At 35.7% G+C, this 26,056-nt stretch overlaps 1 protein-coding gene across 2 annotated transcripts in view; it reads right to left on the reverse strand.

The window, feature by feature from the left end:
- The window catches only part of Dcp1b (decapping mRNA 1B), a 50,367-nt gene extending 25,031 nt beyond the window's left edge, over positions 1–25,336 (reverse strand). The window contains exons 1-3 of one of the 2 annotated variants that reach the window (XM_027951048.3): positions 25,182–25,336; positions 19,297–19,337; positions 14,738–14,865 (exon numbers count right to left, since the gene is read on the reverse strand). In XM_027951048.3, coding sequence (XP_027806849.2) covers positions 14,738–14,865; positions 19,297–19,337; positions 25,182–25,331 — 319 coding nt within the window. In that variant the 5' untranslated portion in view covers positions 25,332–25,336. The remainder of the gene's footprint in view (positions 1–14,737; positions 14,866–19,296; positions 19,338–25,181) is intronic. The other variant, XM_071610312.1, reaches the window with a different exon arrangement.
- Between the last annotated feature and the right edge of the window lie 720 nt (positions 25,337–26,056).

Consider the following 26,056-nt stretch of genomic DNA (forward strand, 5'->3'; position numbering starts at 1 on the left):
ACCTTCTGCTTTGGCTTTACTAACCAAACACGGACACATCTTGTAAAACAAAATCTTCACCGGCCACAGAGAGTCTACATAGCACTGTTATCTTTGGTTCTGGGTCTGGTTCTTTTCATGTGACATAGTTTTACTGCACCTCACAAATCAGGGATCCCATGATGTTGGGATATTGGAAGGTTCACAGCAGATGAGAAGCAGTTTCTATTTTATGGGTGACTAATACTCATGAGCATTAGGGGGGAAACAGTAGAAAACCTGAACAGTAAAAACAACCCTCCCCTTTCTAAATAAACTTCATTAGAAAGTTAAGACCATTAAAAACAAACAGGTAAACAAAAAACCTGTAACTAAAGTATTATGCTAATGTAGATTAAATTAATATGTACTAGTACACTATAAGTATACTAGTAAAAGATGGATTTATCTTTCAGAAAGTTTTCCTTTATAACAAATGCATGCTAGGTCATTAGATCTTCTAATCCACGCAGAAGCCATACCCTCCCCAATTGAGAATGTTGACTTTTGCTATTACCTTCAGGGTCACAAAAAGTCAGGTGGAATCTTCTACCCTGTGTACTGATTCCTAATTTTATTTCAGGGGAAATCTCTAAGAGATTTAAGAGAGTCAAGAAACTTCTGAAAAAATTAGGAAGTAGGAAAACCCACACTTAATAATAAATAGAAATATCAACAACTTAATCTGCTTTTTTGGCCACATAAATTTATATTTTCACTTTGTTTATAACCTTGCTGGTTAATTTCAAAATTTCCTAGGCCACAAATTCCAAACAGGGATTTCCTTAAACATCTTCCTTTCTTTGAACCCCTATTCATCCTTGAAGACCCAGTATTTTCACTCTTCTAACTCCCAATTTTTACTCTGTTCCCATAGCTTCTTTTGTACATTTGTGTGCTTTTGTGTGTGTGTGTGTGTGTGTGTGTGTGTGTGTGTATGTATGTATTTATATATCTGTTCCTTTCACTAGGCTATAAACTCCTGAAGGGTAGGGCTATGTTAATGTATCCAGCACAGCAACTAGTGTGGAACAGAGTTATTTGTTCAAATAACTGCTGAGTTAAACTGAAAGTGAAGACTTAAAGCTCAAATCATGGGCAATCCTTGTTAATATCAATTCTGGCTTCATTAAGCATTGTGGCCTACATGTGTTAGACACCTCTACCATTCAATGACACCTTCTACCAGAGATTACAGAATGAGGATTCAACTAATAATGTCCCTTCTATTTTCCTTGTAACTTCACTATGGGTTTCTTTTGCCTCAAATACTTCACATCTGTAGGCATAAGTAATGTTGATGGAATTTTGCCATTAGGATATGAGTGCAGACACTAATATACTCATTGTATGTGTGTTTATTATTACAACAATTCTACCACATATCATTCTTCTGAACTACTTGTCAGGCACTAGCAAGGAAGAGCTCAAAGTATACAACAAATCTGCAAAGTCAAACACATTTCTCTTCGTTATGGAAGAACACAGAACAAAGTAACCAACAGTAACTTGGTCTAGAAGAAAACTACTATATTTATATTCCAGTCATGTCAGATAATAGTAATCTCAAGTTTACATTACAAGTACCTAAATTATCTTACAAATATAAGATTTATATGCAATGTCAATTATTCCAGCAACACACTGAAAATTCTTTAAGTGAATCTTAATGTAGGGAAATAAATCCAGTTTTACATAATTGTAGTTTGTCAGAAAAGTATGTTTAAACTAAATATAAAACAGAGAGTATTTCTACAGGTAAAAGATATATTACAATGAAGAACAGACGTCCTCATATTTGAATCAGATGATTTAATCAAGTGTTTAACAATGACAGAAACAGCTTTGCTGAAAATAGCCTAACTATAAAACACATGGTCACTGAAAAATTTCTAAGATTTTACATAGCACTGGTTTAATCAGAAGACTTTATTGCTACTTTCTAATACAAGAAAAGTGACTCAAGAGTTTCTGTACTTTTAAAATTTTGACTTTAATCCATGAGTATGGATATAGGACATACCACTTTTCCAAGTCTTTTTAGTTGTAAGCAGTTAAGTCATGTTTTGGTTCTACTCTGAAATAAAAGCCCTTAGGTTGTATATAGAATAATTCTAACATCAGTTCTTGGTCAAAATAGCTTTTCTTCCTCCAAAACTGATAAGAATGTGGAACAATTATAAATTTTCCTTCTGTGGATTTAAGAAGTAAATTAAACTTGATTCCTGAATTAGATTATTCGAAACCATTTTCTAAATAAGTTCTGGACAAAACCCAGTAACAAAAAACAGAATGTAAAAGAATACACATGAACAACTCAATACAGCCATAATGACCACTTACAATATGCAAAGTACTGTGTTAGGGCACACAGACTAAAGATGCTTCACTCACTAAGCATTGAAGAAATGTTTTGGAATTCAAACTGTCTCTGCCAAGATTTAAACTTCTTCTAGGCCTCAAACTGGGCTTTCTCAAACAAAAATATAAAATATCATACAACTCTAAGCCTCAACTGCAGTGTATGAATCCAAATAGCATTACTACATGGATGGTTCCTTGGTAAAGCCAAGAATCTTAAATATTCATGGTTCAGGGACTCTACTTTGATTATATTCTCACATAGTAGCTATATGTCACCTATATGATTCTCACATAGTAGCTATATGTCACCTATATAATTTTGCCACATGGGTTCTTCTTCATCAAAGCATGCCAGGTTGTTAAGTTAAATAAGTGTGTGTGTGTGTGTGTGTGTGTGTGTATACATATATATATATTTTTTTTTCCCCACTAAGGTGACTGTCCTATATGTGAGTCCCTACTCGTTTATGATGGAAGTGTAGAAGTTGTAGAAGTTGTGTGGTCTGGATGAAAAGAAGTATGGTTTACCCATTATCATACACATGCTTGTGTGTGTGTGTTTCAAGGAGTTATCAGATATCACCACTCAACACATGGAAAAACAAACTACGAAATCCAGATACCAAGGCTCAAAAGTGAAATTTTACTTGAAGTCTTTAAGAGCATTTTTTTTGGGGCGGGGGCAGGTACTGGGGATTGAACCCAAGGGTATTTTACCACTGAGCTATATCCCAGGCCCTTTTTGTTTTTTTTTTTTAAATATATTTATTTTTTAGTTGTAGTTGGACACAATACCTTTATTTATTTATATATTTATTATTTTTTATGTGGTGCTGAAGATAGAACCCAGGGCCCCTCATGTGCTAGACGAGCACTCTACGGCTGAGCCAAAACCCCAGCCCTATTTTTTTGGAGACAGGGTTTTGCTAAGTTGCTGAGGCTGGTCTCAAACTTGTTATCCTCCTGCCTGAGCCCCCAAGTCACTGGGATTTACAGGGATGTGTCACTATGCCCAACAGAGACTTCTTTAATTGACAGAATGGCAGTTCTTTAGATAAATTGTCTCCTTCAGAGTTTAGATCCCTTCTTTTCAGCATGAGTGGAGTACTGACAGAGAAGAAAAAGTTAATTCTGGATTTAAGGTCAGAGTGACAAGTTCCATCACTCAAGTCATAGTAGATGTGTAACCCTTAATCATATATTAAAACACACTAGCTCTCTATGCAATGGGGCATAATAAATAGGTCAATTTTTCAGTTAGAATGGTAAAGGAAGATTAAAGACACAAAGTGAATTCAGTGATCACATTATAATTTTTAAATTTCAGTGGCTTTCTTTTCTTTCTCATTAAGAAGTACAGACTTAAAGTTCTTGAAGGTTACCTGGGGCAACCAACAACTCCTCTCACATGCAGTAAAAGAACTTCAAGATTGTATAGCTTGTCTAGTCTGGATATGACATAGCAAATTCCTTGTCTCCCATTCCACATTATTCATAATTTGAATGAGTTTACTTTGAAGATCTATATTGCTGGGTAATCCTAAAAAGAAAGGCATTCTATTGTTATTCCTGCAAATACTAAGTTTCTGCCTGGCAAGAATGTCAAGTATTTTTAGCTGTAAATTATATTTAAGATGTTTCTTGACCCTAGAGCATTTCAGAAGTTCAATAATATCCCTAAAATTATCTGTTAAATGGTATGTATATATGCAAATAGGTATTTCAGAGGATGGAGAGGTACAAAGCATAGGCCTCCTGGAACAATATCTGGTACGTGGTAGGCTATTAAAAAATATTTGAGGAAGGGAAGACAAGAAGGAGAGAGGGAGGAAGGAAAAAAAGAAGGGAGGGGGGCTGGGGATGTGGCTCAAGCAGTAGCGTGCTCGCCTGGCATGCGTGCGGCCCGGGTTTGATCCTCAGCACCACATACAAACAAAGATGTTGTGTCTGCCGATAACTAAAAAATAAATATTAAAATTCTGTCTCTCTCTCTCTTTAAAAAAAAAAAAGAAGGGAGGGAGGGAGGGAGGGAGGGGAGGAAAAAAAGAGGTGGGAAGGAAGGGGGAGGGAGGAAAAAAATTTATCAGATTCTCAAAGGCTTTTATGACCTAATGAAGATTAAGAACTATTTGAGGCTATCAATATATGATAAATATCTTCAAATGGAAAAATAAACTATCAATTATTTATGGGCAGATCATGTGGCTTTCATTTTCTTAGTAATAAATTTACACATGGTTCACTATTAACCTTACAAATTGCTTCTGTAATAACTGTTTAAATTGATTCCAAGATTAAGAAAAGAGTGATAAAATCTCAGGGTCTTAGAATTTGTTAAATTGGAAGATTTTTTTTTTCTCCCATGTAGCCTGAAATCTAGAAGACTTAAAAAGCATGGATTTGTCAGTATCCTCAGCCACAGAAAGGGCAAAGTACACAGTTCAGTTTTAATTACTGCTTGGTAATAGTTTAAGAAATGGTATTTTCAATCTCTACCATTAAGTGGGGAATAGGAAGGAATTTTTGAAAGCTGGGCAAATGTTTAGCTCTTTTGAATCAATCACTCCAAGCAGAATATTTTCAAAGCTTTATCTTAAGCATACTGATGCTTCAAAATGCTAGACAAAATCATCAGTCATATATACATAAGTAACATTTCTAGAATTAATGTAAATGATTTGTGAATTACCTTAAGTCCACTGTACATGTCTCTCTCATATCCAGATCTATTTGTTTTCTGTGTTCATTTGGTATCAGAGAATATAAATAAAATATAAGCTATGGTCTCAGTCCATAGGGGCCTATAATTTATTAATCATGCTTACATAATCAGTAACCAATTAATTAATGATATATAATGGCAGAGAAAAGATTTCATAAAATGCATTCTAAGTACAGTGAACAATGTTGCTTCCCAATTATGACCTATCATTGCAAATTTGACTCTCTCATTGGTATTATTTATTAAGGGTGTATACAGGTACATTTTAACTGGAGCTGTGGAAGAAATTAATGTTTACACTTTATAACTTATTTAAAATTAATTTATGATTGTCAAGAAAATACCTACAATTACATTTTAAAAGTTTATTAATCATTTGTTATACATTTGCTTTAGGGAAAGGATTGAAATCTAGATGCTACAAATCTGACTTTTTGAAAAACTGACTCTTAAGACCAAAATAGAAGATCAATTCCTTCTATTCAGGAAAAAGTTTAAGTTGTATTGGTTTTCATATTTTCTACAAACAGAAGACTTTTTTTTCTCTGACCCTGTGAAGACAGAAGATGTCTCAAGCTAAGGCCAGGGGGTATATATTAAGTGATCTGGAAATGAGAAATGCAAACTAAACTATGTCTATTACCCCACATTAGCTCAAACTTTCAGTTGAGGTCAAGCTACATCAAAGGCTTTTGGTATCATACTGGTTGAAAGTACTGTGGATATGTTTTAGAACAAGGATTGCTATATTCCCAGGTTGAGGAAGCCAAGATGCAACTCCAGGAAAGTTAGTGTAATATCCTAATCAACCTATGAGAGATCAGGGTTAGATGAAATAGTGGTTAACGAATGTCAGGATAAAAAAAGAAAGGCAAGGGCTGGGGGTGTAGTTCTTGCCTATCACGTAGGAGGCCCTGGGTTCCATCTCCCCATGGCAAAAGGAAAAGAAAGATAACAAGCTATACTTGAGTATTCGTTTCTTTAAAATCTCATTTTATAAGGTTCAATTATTTCTACTTTTTAAAACTGGGAAATAATTTATATACAATAAAATATAGATTCTAAAATGTTCTCTGTTCAGTGAGTTTTGAGAATAGCACACTCTCATGTAACTACAACCCAAAACAAGATCTAAAACATTCTTATCATCCTTTTCCAGTCAACACCTACAACCCTCACTTCTACTACCAACCCCAGAGGGAACCATTTTCTGACTTTTATCACCACAGATTAGTTTTGCCTATTCTTACACTTCATATAAATGGAATCATGTAGTATATACTTCTTTGAAGATGGCTTCTTTTGTTCAACATGTTTTTGAAATTCATCTGTGTTGTTGAATACATGAATAGTTCAATTATTTTTATTGCTGAGTAGTATTCCATTATATTAGTGCACCACAATTTGTTTATCCACTTATTGATAGCCATCTGGGTTACTCCCTTTCGCTATTATGGACAAAACTGCCATGAACATTTGTGTAGGAGTCTGTGGATATAGTTTTCATTTCATTTCTCTTCAGTAAATACCTATGAGTGGCAGTTGGCTGGATCGCATGGTAATTATATGCTTAAATATATAAGAAATTGATGACTCCAAAGTGGTTGTAGCATTTTACTCTCTCACCAGTGATGTGTGAGTTTCACTTGCTCTTCATCCCCATTAACACATAGCAATATCAGTCTTTTAAATTTTAGATATTCAGGAGGTATTCCTGAATAGCTTTAATCTTTAATCTACAATCCAGCTTTAATCTACATATCCAAATTTAGTATTTGATATTACTACCTGTTTATTATAAAAAGTTATATATTTAATTGTTTTTATAATGTCCAAGAAGCATAAAAGAAATGCTCAACATGATCAGTTATGTAAAAATGCAAATTAAAACCATAATAAGCTATCATGCCAGAATTCCCAAGAAAGCTAAATTAAAAGAACCAATAATATCAAGTTTTAAAAGGATATGGAACAACTAGAACTCTTACACATTGTTGGTGAGAATATAAGTAGGCACACAACTTTAGAAAACCATTTGGCACTATCTGCTAAAGATAAACAAATCCCTACACTATGACTCCACCAATTCCACTCCTAGGTAGAAACCCAAGAGATATCAGCACCTAAAAAACATAAACAAGAATGTTCATGGAAATTTTATTCAAAACAGCTCAATATAAGTGCTATGTAAGCTGTATGCATTCCCAATACTTTTTCCCAGTCTGTGTTTTACCTTTTCATTTTTTAAAAAGGTGTACTGAGAAGAATAGAAGTTTTTAATTTCATGAAATTGTTACTTTTGATAAGGTACCATTTATTTTTTCTTTTATAATAAATGCTCACAAGATTCTATTTAAACTGAGTGTTTGCTAATATTACCTCTTTTTAAATAAAGAGCTACATATTTGGTTGTTTCTATAAGAAACAAAAAATTATCTTATTTCATTTGCAGATAAAATATCTTTAACATAAGCCTTACTATTTGAACTTCATTGCCATGGTTTAACAGAGCCATGGGAATACAAGGATATGACTTGTTTTCATGTATGATAATTAAAATATCAAGTTTGTAGTGAATAAACGTCTTAAATCATAATATTTCAATGAGAGTCTAATAATTTTAAGGCTACATCCCTAGAGATTTTAGAACCTAAATAAAATTTCATAAAGAACACATATTACATATATATGATATATATATACACACACACACACATATATATATATATATGCATTGTGCATTATTTTATTCACACAGATGAATCAAACATTTTCCCACCTTATATTTCATCCTAGAACTATCAGATAGATGGCATTCTCATAACTCACAATTATTTCCAGCAACTTTTGGCTGTTACTACTATCTATGTGAAATTAACCTTAAGGAGCAGATTAGTTCCTGTGTAAAGTGCTAAAATTATTTAGTGCTTTGAGTTTCTATACAGGAACCACACAGGATTTTTTAAAAATTTATATATGACAGAGGAATGCATATTCTTAATAGACATAGAGAGCACAATTTTTCATATCTCTGGTTGTATACAAAGTATATTCATACCAATTCCTGTCTTCATACATGTATTTTGGATAATAATGACCATCACATCCCACCAACATTTCTAAGCCCATTCTTCCTCCTTTCCCCTTCCAACCCTCTTCCCTATCTAGAATTTGTCTATTCCTCCCATATTCCCCCTCCACCCACTATGAATCAGCCTCCTTAAATCAGAGAAAACATGTGGCATTTGGCTAACTTCACTTAGCATTATCTTCTCTAACTCCATCCATTTACCTGCAAATGCCATGATTTTATTCTCTTTTATTGCTGAGTAATATTCCATTGCCACACAGGATTTTAAGGTTGCTTAATGCCTGCTGATAATGTCCGATAAGAAAAAGACTAAAGAAATAGTTGTGAAATTTTTGGTTAAGATTTATTAGTTGTCTTGATAAAGAAATCCAATAAAAACAACTCAGCACTAATTGCCAGTATTTAATTATGCACACTTAATGCAAGAAATTAAGTGCTAGAGGTGAATACAGAGATATCTGGTCCTGAAGGTGTTTGTACTCTTAATAAAAAAAAACTAGGACTAATGTTATATATAAGGTAAAATAGAAGTACAACTAGTAAGTACCTTTTATTTATTTCTGGGTAAGCATTTAAAATGTTATTTGAAACACTTATGTTTATATGCCTGTCTTTTGTGTGAGGATGCTAAACTTGGAGGAAGGGACTTATCTTATTCATTCTTGAACTTCCAGGCTCTGGCACAGAATCAGTACCAATAGGCAAGTGTAGAATAAATGCTTGGGAAAGTTAAGAGATGTACAGTACAAGGATGAAGGTAGAGCTCATTGGTAGAGCTCTTGTCTGGCACACACAGGTCCTGGGTTCAATCCCCAGTACTGCAAAATATATAAATAATAAATAACAATGTGGGGGATCGGGGCAGGGGGTAGAGAGAGAAGGTATATGTTGTAAAGAGATAACCCAGTTAGATAACCAGATAGTGAAATTACAAAAACATTCAGGAGAGGGAAAATTTAGTTAGATTCTGAAATGTAAGTCCAATTTATCTGGTAAAGATTGGTCAGGAGGAAGGGGAGAATTCAAGGAAGAAAAAAGAAGACATGTAAAAGCATGGAGAGAAAAGCATTCTGGAAAGCCTCAGTTGTGCTAGAGCATCACACAAATATGCAAGAGGGGTAGTAGACTTGGTCAGAAAAGTAAACTGTGACCCAACTATAGCAAGCTTTGAGTGTCAGGTGAAAAAGTTTACTTGGTAGATTGAAGATTTTCAGAAGGAAAATGACTTGATTAGGTATGTGCTTTAAAAAAGTAAATCTAGTGGTGATTTTGTATGGAGGAGCTAAATTATAGCAAATTATAAGGTCCATAATATATCCTCTTTATGAGGTACTGGATTCAGCGTACTGGTACAGGACCTGCAGGTAATCCTTTCATTTTTGATGCTGTTTATCTGCAGAATCCTCTCTCTCTCTCTCTCTCTCCCCCCCCCCCCCCCCCATTTTTCCTTGAGCAAACTTGCCAGGGGCTTATTGAATTGGTTTTATTGGCTACTTTCAAAGAAATCAAGCATCTAAAAACTTCATCTTTATCTGAAATGCTTGGGACCAGAAGTGTTTCAGATTTTGGAACTTTTTTGAATTGGGAATATTTGCATAAACTTCACCAGTTGCATATCTCTGACCTAAAAATCTAAATCTAAAATACTCCGAAATTTGAAACAGTGTCACAGTAGTGCTTAAAAAGTTTTGGATTTCAGGGTATTGTAGATTTTGGGATTAGGAATGCTCTATCTGTTCTTTTTCCTATTTTATTGTGGTAAAATATTTAAAAACATAAAATTTACTGTTTTAAAGTGTACCAGTTCAGTGACTAAGTGCATTCACAATAGCTGGAATTACACGTGTGCCACCATGCCCACATTCCTTCACAAAACTTATTCCTCATCCAAACTAAAATTCTATACCCATTAAATGAGGACTTCCCATTCTCCCCTTCTTCATAACCCTCATAACCACCCGTTCTACTTTTGACTCCTATGAATTTGAATACTCTAAGTGTCTAATAAAAGTGAAGTCATACAATACTTTTTGTACCTTATTTACTTTTATTTACTTAATTATTTATTAAATATTTTTTTTAGCTGTAGATGGACACAATATCTTTATTTTTATTTATTTATTTTTCTGTGGTGCTGAGGATTGAACCCAGTACTTCACGCGTGAGGCAAGTACTCTACCACTGAACTACAACCCTAGCCCCTGGCTTATTTCACTTCACTGTTCATCCAATGTTGTAGCATTATAATTTTGTTTCTTCTTAAGGTCAAATACATTATTTGAATGTATCACATTTTTTTTTACATTGATAGACATTGGGTATTTCCCACCATTTGGCTATACTGAATGCCACTGTTACAAACATTGTTTTGCTCACATTGTGTTGAGTATATTTGTATTTATATTCAAAGGGGATATTAGTCCATAATTTTCTTTTCTTGTAATGTCTTCATCTTGTTTTGATAGCATGGTAATGCTACCCTTATGAAATGAACTGGGAACCATTCCCTTCTCTTCTATTTTCTGAATGAGATTGTTCAGAATTGGTATTATTCCTTCCTTAAAGGATTGGTAGAATTCACCAATGAAAGTATCTGAGTCTAGAATTTTCTTTTTCACAAGTTTTTTTTTTTTTCTTCACAAATTCAGGTTCCTTAATAGATATAGAACTGTTCATGTTGACTAATTCTGAGTGAATTTTATGATTTTTATCTTGCAATCATAAATCAGTTCATCTAAGTTGCTGAATCTATGTGCACAGAATAGTTCATAGCACTTCCTTATTATCCTTTGACAGATAATCCTTTCATTCCTGCTGTTAATTCGCAGAGTCCTCTCTCTCTTTCTCCCTTTTTTCCTTGATAAGTCTCACCAGGGGCTTATTAATTTTATTGACTACTTACTTTCAAAGAATCAGCTTTTGGTTTCACTAATTTTCTTTATTATTTTTCTGTTTATTTCATTGACTTCTGCTCTTATTTTTATTTCATTTCTTCTGCTCCTTTGGGGTTTAATTTTTTTTATCTTTCTATTTTCTTAAGGTAGAAGCTTGTATTAGTGGTTAGAGAACTTTCTTCTTTCTAATAAGAATTTGATGTTATAATGTTATAACATATTCTTCGGCTGCATCTTAAATATTCTATTTATGTCAACTATTTCTAATTTCCTTTCCTAATTTGAAATCTGTCATTTCTCTCCACAAGTAGTTCAATATATTTGACAAAATATACCTCTAAAATATATATCCACATATTATAATTTTATTTAATTGTGAAAAGGAAAACACAGTAAATAGTTATGCTAGGAGAATAATATAAAAGACATGGTCAAATTCAGCTTTGTTAAATTATTTTTTATTTGAGAGTCTCCTCAGGCATAAGGGTCTTTTTTTTTTTTTTTTTTTTGAGAAAGGGTCCCATGTTGCCTAATCTGACCTTGAACTCATGATGGTCCTGCCTCAGCCTCCCAAGTAGCTGGGATTACACATGTATGCCACGATGCCCAGCTGAGCCCAGGATCTTGAAGTTGATTTTTCCCCATTCAAATGATGTTTCCATCTCAAAATATCATGGGTCATGGTATACTACCTAATCTCTTTAACCTCATTATCCTTAGTTATAAAACAGGAATAACACTATTTCCAAGAAAAAGTTATGAGAATTAAATGAGTTAAACCCATATAATGTAATATAATACCTGGCAGACAGTAAAAGGTTCAGTAAATGTTTGTTGAATGAGTGAATGAAAGTTCATCCTAACTTTAATGAATTTTCACCCTATTTCTTTTACTCTTCCTCTGTTTAGTTCAAATCTCATTACAGTAAAGTTTAAAGACTTTTTCCTAAAATAAAATAATCTACTTTGTGTTTGATCAAAACTCAAAATTTCTTTATTCATCAAATATTTATTGTTTTGGCTAATTAAATGAGGAGAATTTGGGATTTTTGAAACCTTCTTTATTTTGCTTTTCTAAATTCATCCAATTCAAGAGGATAGCCATAGCTTTAGACACTGATTTATTTTCCCATCTAAAAAACTGAGAAAACTCACTATGAACCTGTTATCAACTTCACTACTGTTTACCTGAAATGCCTAAATATGGTCTATGATATACACAGAACAAAGTGAAATGCCAGGACACCAACGTGAGATTCTTGACTATACAGAGCTTGAGGGGATAGAGTCTTCTTGAAAGACCAAGAGAGCCATGTACCGTGAAACTTTCCTATAATCCCACCTACTAAAGAGGGTGAGGTAGGAGGATCACAAATCCAAGCCCAGCCTGGGTAACTTAGCAAGACCCTGTCTTTAAAAAAAGAAAAGAATATGTCATCAGAGAATATGAAAACTATATGCAATTTATGCAATTATTATATAAAATATTTGAATTATAAAAACATCTAAGAGGCATCTGAGACCTTGACAGCACCTGTGGATACCTTTCTGTGTACCTGTGATGCCAGAGACTGAAAAGACTTTTACAAATAAATAAAAACTAAAACCAAATGACTATAGATACAAAGGCAATCACTATTGGCTATTAAGTGTCGGGGGGTGGGGGGGAAATGAACACAGAAGATTAAGTAGATCCATTCCCTTCTATTCTGTGTTCAACTGATTTCAATTCTTTTATATAAAAATTATTAGAAACAATTAAATCCCAAAAGCTGCCTTCAATTTGCATTCATGTTTAATAGTAGAGGGAGCAGTACAGGGGGTATAGAAAAAGCAAAGAAAAGGAAATCAGAATTTGTAGGTTTGTATATGGGTCTGTCACTTCATTAAGTCTCAGTTTTCCCAACTATAAAATGGCAGTGAAAATGTCTACCCTATAAAGTTGTGATTATTAATCTGAAAAAATAAATGAAAATATGAAAAAATGAATAAATGGAAATAAAACAGTACTATTTGATAGAAATGTAAGGTGAACCACAAATGCGAGCCACAAATGTAATCTTAAATTAAAAAATACAAAGAAGCAGGTGAAAGTAAGTTTAACAATATATTTTATTTAACCCAATATATCCAAAATATTATCATTTCAACATGTTGATCAATATAAAATTAATGAGATTTTGTTACATTCCTTTTTTTTGTGCCAAATCTCTGAAAAATGATGTATATTTTACATGCACAGCACAGCTCAATAATATTAGGCACATATCAAGAGCTCAACAGCTACAGACTACTATAGCAGATAGCAAATATTTAGAACCAAGGTGAGGCTTAATATATGTTTATTAGATTCAAATAGTATTTCCTATCAGATAATCCCTGTGGGACTAATGAAAATTATTTTAAAAATTGATATATTAAAGAGATTTTGTATTTTTATATTTTTGGTATAGTATGTGATATGCTATAAAATAAGAATTTAAAATATGATCTATAATGACTAGACCAAGTATTTATACAAAATAAAAGAACAAAATGATTTTGATAGGTCACTAGTATTTATAATTCTATAATTTTGTGTTTTTTTAAGGATTTGAATCATACATTAATTTGACACAAAATCTAATAATGTCAAAAAAGAAAACCTGACATAACCGTAAGCACATAAACAATTCAAACTATATGCTATGATTAATAAAGTATACCAGCTGACAAAGAAACAGCAACAGAAAATATAATATTTCAGAATGTTTCTCTATAGTGCAAAACTTTTCACTCTATAGGACCTTTCATTGGTAGGTCATATCAACAGTATTTTTTCAATCATAAATTACATTGAATAGTACATAGTAGGCAGATTTTTATATAATAAACTTAAAGCAGGATGGAAAACATATAGAAGACATTTCTTAACTTCAAGACCTTTTTGAAAGCTATCTACAAAGCCCAAGTGCATGTGTGTATACATACTCACACCCATATATATTTATATACTGAGTAGTATGTTCTTGTTTTCTAAGTAAGGAGATGCCCCTGAAATTGATATAGTTCCATCAATCTTTCTCTGGCCCAACACAAGTGGTCAGATAAGACGTAAGAGTAAAATGAGGATACAATATTAGACAGATGATTGCTACCTCATTTCAAATCTGACAAGGACGTTTTGATTACCTAGTATAATTTCAACATAACAGGATTATGAAATTCTTAAGAACTGAACTCTTTGGACTTCAATTTTTCACTTACTATTTATTAAAGACAGCCCTTCTAGAATACAGGCCCTCTCCCTTAAACATTTTATCAGTGTGCTCAGTTAGAGGTAATACGTGAGGAGATAAAGTACCACTGGCTGCAATGTTAATTCTATGTTTGGTGGCTCCTACTATGTGTCACTCTGCAGTCTTCTGACTAAGCATTCATCTCCCCTAGCCCGGCTTAGCCTTAAGATCAGTAATAAGTTCACATTACAAACAAGACAGGGTTGACAGACTCATTATTTAAACTTCTCCCAGTAAAAATGTGGCACCCGTTCCCTTCTAACCCCTAGAGTCACTGATACTAAACAAAAACACAAAGGATACTTTGTACAATTTTAAACATTTGGCCAAACTTCAGAAGTAAAACTACCCAATGTATTAAGAAACTCACATCTGGCATTTCTGTAGAGGAGGAAAGGGTCCTGGAGTTGGAAATCCAGGTCTTTAGTAATGGGTTCTGTTCTATTTTCCATGCTCAGCCTATTCATAATGGTGAATCCATGCTTTGGAGAAGCAGACCTGAAAATCACAAAGAGTGTGTGTGTAGAGGGGAGCCAAAACACAAGTTTCTTAGTATATTACACTTGTGGTGTAACTACATTCTGATGTCTCTTTGTATATACACATAAACAAAAGATTATGAAATTCTTAAGAACTGAAACTCTTTGGACTTTAATTTTTCACTTACTATGTATTCAAAAGACAGCCCTTCTAGAATATAGGCCCTCCTCCCTTAAACACTTTATCAGTGTGCTCAAAGGTAATACACGAGGAGATAAAGTACCTCTGGCTGAATATATATACACAAGCAGACTGTATCCATACAAAGTAACACTTCTTTATAATTGGCATCATTATGTATTAATTCATATGTAAGACATCACAACTGTCACAATCAGTTCTTGGTAAAATAATTGTACTGTGTGTGTGTGTGTGTGTGTGTGTGTATCTTGCCTGTCGATATATATATCTTGTCCCTGACCTATGTTGTAATTCCTTTAAGACACAGATGATAACTTTTAAAACCTTATAGACAGATGCTTTGAAAGGATCTTAGTAGTTCATATAGAGTATACCTCACAAGTACATAAAGAAATTTTTCATAGAAAATATTAGTGTTGGTCTGAAATTGAGAGCTGCAAAATCTGTTAGAGAAATGAAGCAACTCTGGTCAATGAACTTGTGAGGAGATGTAGTACCAACTAAAAATTTATGTACTGTTCTAAAGGGTAGATATTTTGTTTTCTTCCACCTAAAGCAAACAGTTTCATGGATAAACTACAAGTTTTTCTCAATAAAAATGTGGCATTTAGTGACTTGTTATTTTTCATTTCATTCAATAAATCTTGAATGCCTACTTTATCGGGCAGAACTCAAATTATACAGAGTATAAACACTAACAACTACATGTGCAATTGTTTACCCTTGGGTGATAGCCATATAGTAATTCAACTGTGCAACTTCTGGTGACAAATGAAATGCCACATACTTACACAATGAAACTGAAGCAAGCAGAATTCATTTATTTACTTTAAACTACAGTTCTAGGGTTGTTATTAACAAACCCACAGAAACGTTATGAGCAACAGGAAGAAAAAAATGTTTATATCTTAGCTTCATTTCACTTCCAACCATTTGATGCTGATAAAGAAATAAAACACAGCTATGTTACCACTTTCAGGATTTTCTTTAAAACCTCCAATTTAAAAATTGATGGAAGGCAATCTTTTCCCAGCTTATTTTAAAAAGAGGTAAAGTGGTGGTAAGTATATACTCAATACCAGAAATAATCATGATAATCATTTAGACTTAGATTCAGAAGGATGAAAATGTACTTCTTAAGAACTATGACTGAGGATCATCTAGAAAGTTAACTCCAGAAATCACCAGTGGGTCTCTATGAACTGTTACTACAGGTAGGAAGACATGAGAGGACATGAAGAAATCATTCTTCAACGGAGATTAGGAGTTTCTATAGAAGAATTAGAATTTGATTTTTCATGTATTTCATTATTACAGAAAGGATCTCATATCTTTAGCAGTATGGGTACTACACCATCTCACAGTTTATAAAATAAGCTCAGGGATAGAGAAGCCAGTTGCTCTAAAGAAAACTTGGAAAAGAAGTGAAAGTATATTACTTAGAAGCTCTACTACTTGCAACCTAAACTCCCTTTGAATTTTTCTGTCATTTTCTGCAAAGGAAAGTCCTCAACATACCAGAATCGAGGAGCAGAGAGATTATAGGAGGGGGCCATGTTGGGTGTGTGGAGATTGCAGGGACCTATTCTTCAGGAGTTTGATTTGGGGAAGAGATTAAGTAACAGATTTTTTCCCCTCAATTTAATAGTGTGTTTAATTACAGCTCCATTAAAGACTTGGAGTATATTAAGAGGTACTTGAAAATACAAAGCTACATTTGGTCTAGCTTCAGGAGAAAATATCTGAATAATTTGTTACTCTTCCATGCTTAAAAAAAAGCCCACTAATAATCCCTAAAATCAATCATTAACAAATCTTACTTTCTTAATAACACTTGTGAAAAATGAAAGAGAACACATACTGTGTGTTGGCACACATCAGAGTTCAATCATTTGGTTTTCTCTTTACATTTCAAAATTTCTCAGGAGAAGTCACACTGTACTGAATAAATTCACTTGGTGATATGCTCTGGTGCTTCTGGGATGTTTTGGAACATAATGTAGCCTAATATGCCAATGATTCTTACACCCTTCTGCCACTTTTCTGAGACAATCTGACCTCCATATTGTCCTGGCCATCCATTCCTTCCTTCCAACTGCTCCTGCTGTCACCATTCAAACTGCTTTCTTGCTGCTTACCCACTGCTTACTTGTCCCCACCCCCAGAGACCACCACTGTTCTTGCTCTGTGCCCATAACTGGTCTCTCCATTCTGTTCTTGTTCTGCTTGTTATGCCTGATTCTTCTGTGTCCTTCCTGGCCCTAAAACCCAACCATTAGTTCTTATCAATTTCCTCTTTACACTCACTCCTTCTCTCATAATTTCAGCTACCAAATTATTTCACACAACTCTAAATACTCCACCTCTAGCCATCATCCTATCAGAAGGGGCTGAATACCTCCATTTGAATGTCCTGCTACCATTCCAAAAGCATTACCTCAAAAAACTGAAGACTAAGGACTGAGTGGTAGCTCAGCTGTAGAGCATGTGCTTGGAATGCATAAGGCTCTAGGCTCCATCCCCAGCACCATAAACAAACGAAAAACTTACCTTCAAACCAGATTCTTGACCTCTGGTCTTTGTATTCTGACAATGACTTTGTCTTTGTATTCCATATTCAAAAATATTTATGTTAATATTAATTTTACCATTCCCTCTATTCATACAATCCTTCAATGTCCTTTCCATTTCAATTTTGGTCATTCTAGTCTCAACTCTCATCATCATATCTACTCCATGGCAATAATCCTAACCTAATCCTAATCCTAGTCCTCCCTAATTCCAATGCCTCATACAATGTTAATACATTTGCATTCCCCTTATTTCCTCTGATACTCTTGTTTATAAACCTTCAGTGATTCCCTACTGCTAGGAAAACAAACTGCAAAATCCTCAGTGCCATTCCATGCCAGAAAATCTCTTTACTTGTCCTAATAAAAACCCGTTGCAATAGATTCATTTTCCTGCCAGGCATGGTGGCACATGCCTGTAATCCGGGAAGCTCAGGAGGTTGAGGCAAGAGAATCATGAATTCAAAGCCAGCATCAGCAACTTAATAAGGCCCTAAGCAACTCAGCGAGACTCTGTCTCAAACTAAAAAATTTTTTAAAAGGGCTGGGGATGTGGCTCAATGGTTAAGTGCCCCTAGCTTCAATCTCCAGTACCCCACCCCAAATAATGAAATAAGAATAATTTTCCTTACTGTCCCTTTCATACATTAGGTTCTATGCCTGGCTTTGGCCATTCTTCCTATTGAGACTGCCTGTGCCTTTCCCCTACACAAGTTTAGTTCTACCTCATTCCTACCAATTCTATAAAACTTATCATGAAAGCATCCCATTCATTGCTTATAACCTATTAAATGGAACTCACGATAGTCTATTCTGTTTTTATGTTTTGTGTGTGTATGTGGTGCTGAAGATGGAACTCAGGGCCTCACACATGCTAGGCAAGCACTCTACCTGAGCTACACCCTCAGATTCTTGGTTCATCTTAAATGTGAATATATGTGTAAAGAAAATATACTTGTATTTCCTTTTTCCCCAGTGAAATTGCTACCCCAAGAAGGGTTTGCATTTCATATTTTATCTTTGCATTCCCTCACTGAAGGTGGATGGAATTTAGCAAAGACATTTTATATGAATGTTTATGTGAATAAAACTTTTAGCTATTAAGACAATATACATATTGTAAGTCCCTGTGTATGTGAGTGATGGTCAACAATATCTAAGAAAAAAGAATGACTAAAAGCATGAGTTTATTAAATCTATCCTGATGCATATCACTAACTACACAATGGAGGAAAGACATCTTCAATTTTTGACCATAATTTTTTAAACAGTCAAGGGTTGGGAAAGGTGATCAATAAGCCCTTTTCCAAATATTGATTAAATAATCTTAACATTCCTAAAAGTGCACGTCTAGTTCTTTGCCAATGCATCATATTAAAAAACTCTGTACCACTCATTTGAGTCAAAGGATAATTATTTAATACTATTCTAAACAGAAAAAGATTTAAGTTCAGCTATACTGAAGTTTTAATTATATCCTAAAATTAGTATTCCCTAGAATATACCAGCTAACATTATGCAGTATTCCCTTTCTCCTGTCAACTTATAATTTCAAACTAAGATTCTGTTGTTTCACTTCTTTTTGAAATAAAACTGCACTTGAAGAAGAGTGACATAATTGAACAAAAATATTATTTTGAAGATTGGCAGTTTCTTTTTAAAAGTAAAATACTCTTACCTTGTGTACACAAATAAGGTTCCTTCCACATCAGTCTTCTCCTAAAAGATAAAAACCACAATGTGTGCAAGTTCTCTTCTTTCACAGAGGCAGAAAAAACATTAAATTCTTATAGAATACTATAGGAATGACATTTCATTTCAAATTGGTGGATGTAACCCCTGGAGCTATTCTTAGGAAAAGGAATGAAAAAATCCTCTGCCCTAACTGTGACTCTGTTAAGCAGCAAGAAGTGCTCAATCTTTTAACATTATCTGTCTTTCCCAACCACAGGGTTAACAACACATCACTATCCAAAACAATAAAAAAGTTAAGTGTGCTCCATGGACTTCATTAAAAAAAAGAAAGATGATAACAAGTGTGCTGCCTTTTCCTCCACCCACAAAAGTGGGTATATAGCAAGCTGCACAAATCACTGTGTCTGCATTTCATTATCCTTCACTTCATTTTTTGGGTTCATCTTCCTTTGCCTTATCTGTCATGTAGGAGAGCAGATGATCTGCTGATAAGTGCTTTGACTGCTAGAAGAAGAGGGCAAGGATGCTGTAGTTTTCAGATGAATAAATCACCTACTTGGTGTGCAATATTTAGAGGCAAGTTCGGATCCAAGACCTTTAAAACAGAGTTAGAAGTATTACCAAGTTAGGACTCAACAACTGCCTGAGAAACTCTGGGGGAGGTGGTATAGTTGAAATGATAGTTTAGTTAGTTAACTTACATTTCTTTTCAATTTCTCCAAATGCAAGAACCAGGCCCCTGAGAATAATGGTTATGAATAAAATGCACATAAGTTTCTTTTGTTTAACTAGTAATCAGACTATTTTAATTCTGAACTTAAAAATGTACTTTTGTTACTTATGTGGCTTAATTTCAGAATTCTATTTAAACCCCCAATATTTTTTGTGTTTTGTTTTGTTTTTGGTGGTGCTGGGGATTGAACCCAGGGCCTTGTACATGGTAGGTAAGCACTCTACCAACTGATCTATATCCCCAGACCCCCAATATTTTATTTTTAATATCCATTTCCATAATCACTAAAAATTAAGTACTGTTTAATTTTGGTTTAACATGCACTCATTAAAGGAAAAAGGTTGTTAACAAATTCTTAAGTCATACAAAAACTGAAAACTTGATCCTTTCACATGCTAAGGTAATTGCAGCAATTTTCATAGTCCCTTTAGTTCAGTGAGTCTCTAAGTATGATTCACAGCTCAGCAGCAGCAGCAGCACCACCTGGAAACTTGTTAGAAATGCACATTCATGGGCTCCTGACCAAACCCACTGAATCAAAATCTTAGGGTAGCACCCAGCAATCTGCTTTTTATTAAGCTGTCCAGGTGATTCTAAGGCACGGTAGTTTGCAAATAACTGCCTAAGTTCAATAACATATTCTCTGCCCATAGAACACTGTGCTTTGAAAAATACCTTTAGTTGAAATGAAAAATATTAATATACAGAAATATTATTTTTCTTTATAAACAAATGTGGTTAATTTCTGTCGAGAAATCTACATTCTAAGTGCACTCTAAGCACTAAGAATTAAATTAAAACTTAAACCACAACAGTGCAAATCACTAAGAAAAGGTCACTAGAGTACAATGTTACCCCTCCTAAGAATTTGTGAGTGTCCTTAAAATTTAATAGTTGGTATTTACTAGTTCACATGCCTTTAAAAATAAGTTTGCAAAACCTGAGAATTTGTTATTATTCATTACACTGAGAGGAAACTGAAGCTAAGAGTGAAAGACTGTGTAAAAAAAGAGTGATAGAGCCAGGAATGTGAGGAACCTATGTGCAATGCCAGGAACCCTTGCCACAGGCCAAAACACTTCACTGTCTTGGGGGCCTGGGACTGTTTTAACCTTAGAGATGCAAACTGGAGTTTCATATGTTTCAGCACACATAAGCTAACAGCTACCAACTTCTTTTATGTCACTTCAGCTTTGAAAAATCTAAAATCAGAAAAGGCATGTTTCTTCTGGAATTACTAACTCATAACAAGCTTTTTTATTGGTACCAGAGATTGAACTCAGGGGCTCTCGATCACTAAGCCACATCCCCAGCCCCATTTTGTATTTTATTTAGAAGACACCTGGCTTTTCCTGAGGCTGGCTTTGAACTGGAAATCCTCCTACCTCAGTCTCCTGAGCAACTGGGATTACATGCATGGGCCACCCATGCCCAGTTACAAGCAATTCTAAAACCTAGAATTGTTCTACAAGTTTGTTCATGGAAAGGAATTGTTTCAACAATTACAATATGGAGTGTTACTCTTGCCAGATCAGACTAGGCTAATTAGTTTATTGTTCTAGTTTCAGTTCTTCCATTGGAAAAGAGATAACCAGCCTACACCTCTCAGAGCTTTTACTGAAAAAAAAAAAAAAAAAAAAAAAAGAGAGAGAGAGAGAGACGTTTTAAGAACTCTATGATACCTGGATAAAAGAGGTTCTGGAAATGTAAATTTCTGTTCTATTATGGCTGAGCCAACTCAAATTCATGCATTTTCCTGATCCCTCCACCATTATTCAAGGACAACCAGGTTTTTTTTTTTTTCCTTCTTTTTTCTTTCTGAGCAAAGTCTAACACTAGGAGTTAAAACAGAATTTTATTAGATCTTCCTTAGATCCTCCAAGTAAGGAGGACTTTCATGTTAAAGTATTAGCTCATAGTCCTGGGATATTTTAACGTAAATTTGAAGGGTACAATTTAATGATGTAATACTATATTATGAAATCTAAGTGCTAAAAAATAAGCAGTTAGAATTTCAAAACAAAAAATTACAGTGGAATATATAGTAACGCTGTTATAAACTATTGGGACTCAGCATATGCATGACACTTTTCAAACAACTCAAAGCAATCTCTATTTTACTCATTATTCTAAGTTAAAATATTGAAAATGCAGGCCTCCATTTATCTTTCCAAATCTGTCTCTCTCCATCATGCATGTAGCACCTGAGTCTCCTTTGAAGCTTTCAACAGTATCAAATGACTGGGCCTCATTTTATCCAGACGTTCTGATTTTGTGGGTTGTACTTCTAAAAACTCCATGTTATTCTGATACATATAAACTTAGAAAACCATTAGCCAGAAACACAAGACACTAGTCACTCTAAAATAGTTTCTTAGCGCTTTTGAGGTTTTGGACCAGTTTTTTGTTGTTGTTGTGGGGTGCACAATAATGCCTGTACATTGCAGAATGTTTAGCAGCCTTCTTGTCCCTCAGTGTGACAACAAAGTCTCTTCACATTGCCAGATGTCACCTGGGGGCAAAATCAACTCCAGCTAAGAACCACTGCTCCAAAGACTGAGATTATAAAAAACAACAGGGTTATAGCCTTAAAGTTTCACAAATGTATTTTGGGAGAGCAGTCCTTCTTGGCAATGGGGGCGGTCTATCTCAAAAATTCCTAGTCATGACATCTTTCTTAAACCTCTTTTTTTTTTTTTTGGTGCTGGGGATCAAACCCTGGGCCTTGAGCATGCTGAGCACATAATCTACCACTGAGTTCCATCCCCCAGCCTCTTGGTCCTTTTTAAAGGCAGTTCATTCTTTCTCCACCCTTCATTTTCAATTTCTCCTCCTCCTGTGAATGCCTGCTGTCATTCCTCATCTATTTCCAGTGTAATAAGAATACCCCTCCTTTATATCTCACCAGTCTTCTTCCACACACTTTCTCTTCCATTCTCAAGAATGTTCTTTATACTTTTATTAGGTTTGCATTCAGAAGGCTCCCACCCAGAGACTTGAGTGATGCCATCTGGAGAGAGTAGTGACAATTTACTTGCCCCCAGTCACTGTTTTGCAGCTGAACCTAGGTCTCTCTCTTTTGCCTGGCTACCACAGCCTTGAAGATTAGTACTTTGAAAGAATGACCTTTTACTGAATGAATTATGCCCTGTCTGAAGGCAACAAGTCCAGGAAGCAGGAAAACATAACTCCTGTAAATAATGCATTGTGACACTTCTGCCTTTTGATGAGGCTTTTGTTGATGGGCTTCACTGGATATCTAGTAAATCTCTACAAGGATTTTAAAAGATCTCTATCACACAGATAACTGTCAAGGGCCTTTAGGCAACTACTGTTATTCAAAAGAAATGCTCTACTATATGTTAACAATTTCTAGGGATTCTCAACTCAAAGCCTAATGTCAAATCAGCTAACTGTCCTTATCAACTACAGAGTAACTGTTACCAAATTACCATATTATACCTTCAGCATTTTTTTATAGAGCAGTAAAATAGCCACATGTAACTATACATTTTTAATAATTACCATAGAGAAAATTATTTGCTATATTGCTCAATCCTTTTTATATAAAGACCCAAGTGATAAATTCTCCTGGGAATTAGGGGGAAATGGTCCCTCTCCTGAGCAAGTGGAACACTTCCTATTACAGAATAATAATTATAGTGGTCTCCATATTTTAGTTTTGGATTTGGCTACTAGTACAGCAGATCTTAATTCTTTGCCTCATTTAAGAACTTAGTGCAAAACTCTCAAGAATTTTGTTATGAACTTAGGGCAACGGGCTGAGGATGTAGTTCAGTGGTCAAGTGCTGGCCTGACACTGATGAGGCCCTAGGCTGGAGGCTCAGTACAGCACACACACACACACACACACACACACACACAAAAAAAAAAACAACCTTGGGGCAAAACTGTCCTCTTTCTCCAATTTTTGATCCTTTATTTACATATTTAATTTTGTGGAGCTGGGGATTGAATCTAGGGCCATGCACATGGTGGGCAAGCCTAATTTCCTGCTAGCCTTTCAGTGTCTTTTTATGTTAATCATTTCCAGGTGTTTTTATTACAGGCCACTGAAGATCCACACTGGAAACAATGTAGGCTAATGAATGTGTTTAAAAAAAAAAAAAACACATAATATTTGCTCAATATGGATGTTTTCTTTGCTCCAATTTTGATGTTTCTCACTTTGAGGACACATCAAAAAATTCATCAGAAATCCTTTCAAAATAAGTTCTTTATACCGTTTTGTAACTTTTAAAAAATGACGGATGGTTATATAATGGATAGAAGAATATTATTTGGTAGGAAAATCACCGTGAGGAAGCAGAAAAGTACTGTCTACAGTCAAAGGACGGGGTGTAAAACTACACGAGGCGATTCCAAAGGGGGGGGGGGGGACCCTCCTCAAAATGTCTTGCACTCCTATGCCATTCTAGTTTTGAGGAAAATTAAATTGCACTGCATTACTATTTACTGGGGTTCAGCTTTGAGAAGAGCACTAAAATAATTCGGCCCCCCAAATGGATCAAAGGCAACATTAAATCTTTCTGAGAACCGTCAGCCTCCTTCTAAGTATCTGACCCAAAAGCATTTTGTATTTTATTCCCCCCCCCCCCCCCGCCTCTTTGCTTCGTGTTGCCCCTGAGTTTGTAACTTCAGATTCTCCCCTTCCGTCAGGGTTGGTTTCTCTTGGCCCCCTCTAGGACTGAGGCTCCAGAACTCTTTTCCCATTCGTCTCCTATCCTGCCTCCTCTACGGCCACCGTTTCACAGAAACAGTTGCATTTTCTCGGAGCACATCAGTCTTCCGGCCTCAAGGCATCAGGTGCTCTCCATCAGCTCTCAGGGTCCCCCGATCGCTGCGGTCTCCCAACGTGGGGTACTTCCGATATTTAAGTCTTTCCCCCAACTCCAGGGGGATCCGCGGGTCGGCATCCCTTCCCCCAAAACCCAGGGGTCCAATCTCCACAATTTGGGCCGCAGGACCCAGATCTACCACCGGCCACCTCCAGTGCGTCAGCGTCTCCTCCCCTCACCCGGCTCCACGAGCCTGGAGTCGGACCCCGCTCCCGCCCCCGCGCCCCGGTCCCGCCCCAGCCGTGGTCTGCACCACCCCATCGCGTCGGCACGCACCCACTCGTTGGCCCGATGGCCGAAAGAGTACAGGGCCACCTGGCTAGCCACGTCCACGATGCGGTTGATATAGGGGTCGTGGCGCTGCAGGGCTGCTAGGCTGATGTCGCGCCCCTTCCCCACCAGGCCGCCCGCCGCCACAGCCGCCATCTTCCCTCCCTCCCCGACAGCTACAGGGGCTCTGTGAAGCCACTCTCAATAGATCGCGGAACGAGAGAGCGGCCTCGCAACTAAAAACCCCTGGCGACCACAAGTCCCGGGGAGGCCTTCCGCCCTAGCCGCCCGCCGCCCGCCGCAAGGCATTACTAATCGATGGCCGCGCCCCCCCACACCCGATCGTTGCCACTGGCAACGACAAGCCGAGACGTGACTCTGGATCCATCTGTGTGATTTTGTTGTTGTTGCTGTTGTTTCCCCCCCTAAGCTATTTTCTTCCTACTTGAGCCTTTCAATTGTGTGTGCGGTAGGGTTTCCCTCTTGGATATGTTCGACGACTTGTCATGTCTCTTTTTTGGCGCTTAGACATCAGACCTAGAACAAATAAATAAGCTTCAAGCATTAATAATTCAGAAAATTAAGAGAACTGTGATTCTGAATGTGCTACACGCAGTGGTTTCTCTTACTGAGTTCTCCAAGCCCCTTTGTGGGAGTGGGGACGGTCTTTGAAACCCTTTCAGGCGTTCTGCAAGGTCAAAACAATGTTCAGGACTATGCTAAGACTTACTTGATTCGTTCACTGTGATGACATTTGCACGAATAGTGCAAAAACTGTTGATTTGTAAAAGTGCTGGTAGCTCAGTTTGGACCAAGGCAGGGCCACCAAAGTACAGTCTCCGGTGAATATATTCTTCACTGCTGTTTATTCTCAGTTAAAA

This window comes from Marmota flaviventris, chromosome 3, assembly GCF_047511675.1.
Source record: "Marmota flaviventris isolate mMarFla1 chromosome 3, mMarFla1.hap1, whole genome shotgun sequence".
Classification (NCBI taxonomy): domain Eukaryota; kingdom Metazoa; phylum Chordata; class Mammalia; order Rodentia; family Sciuridae; genus Marmota; species Marmota flaviventris.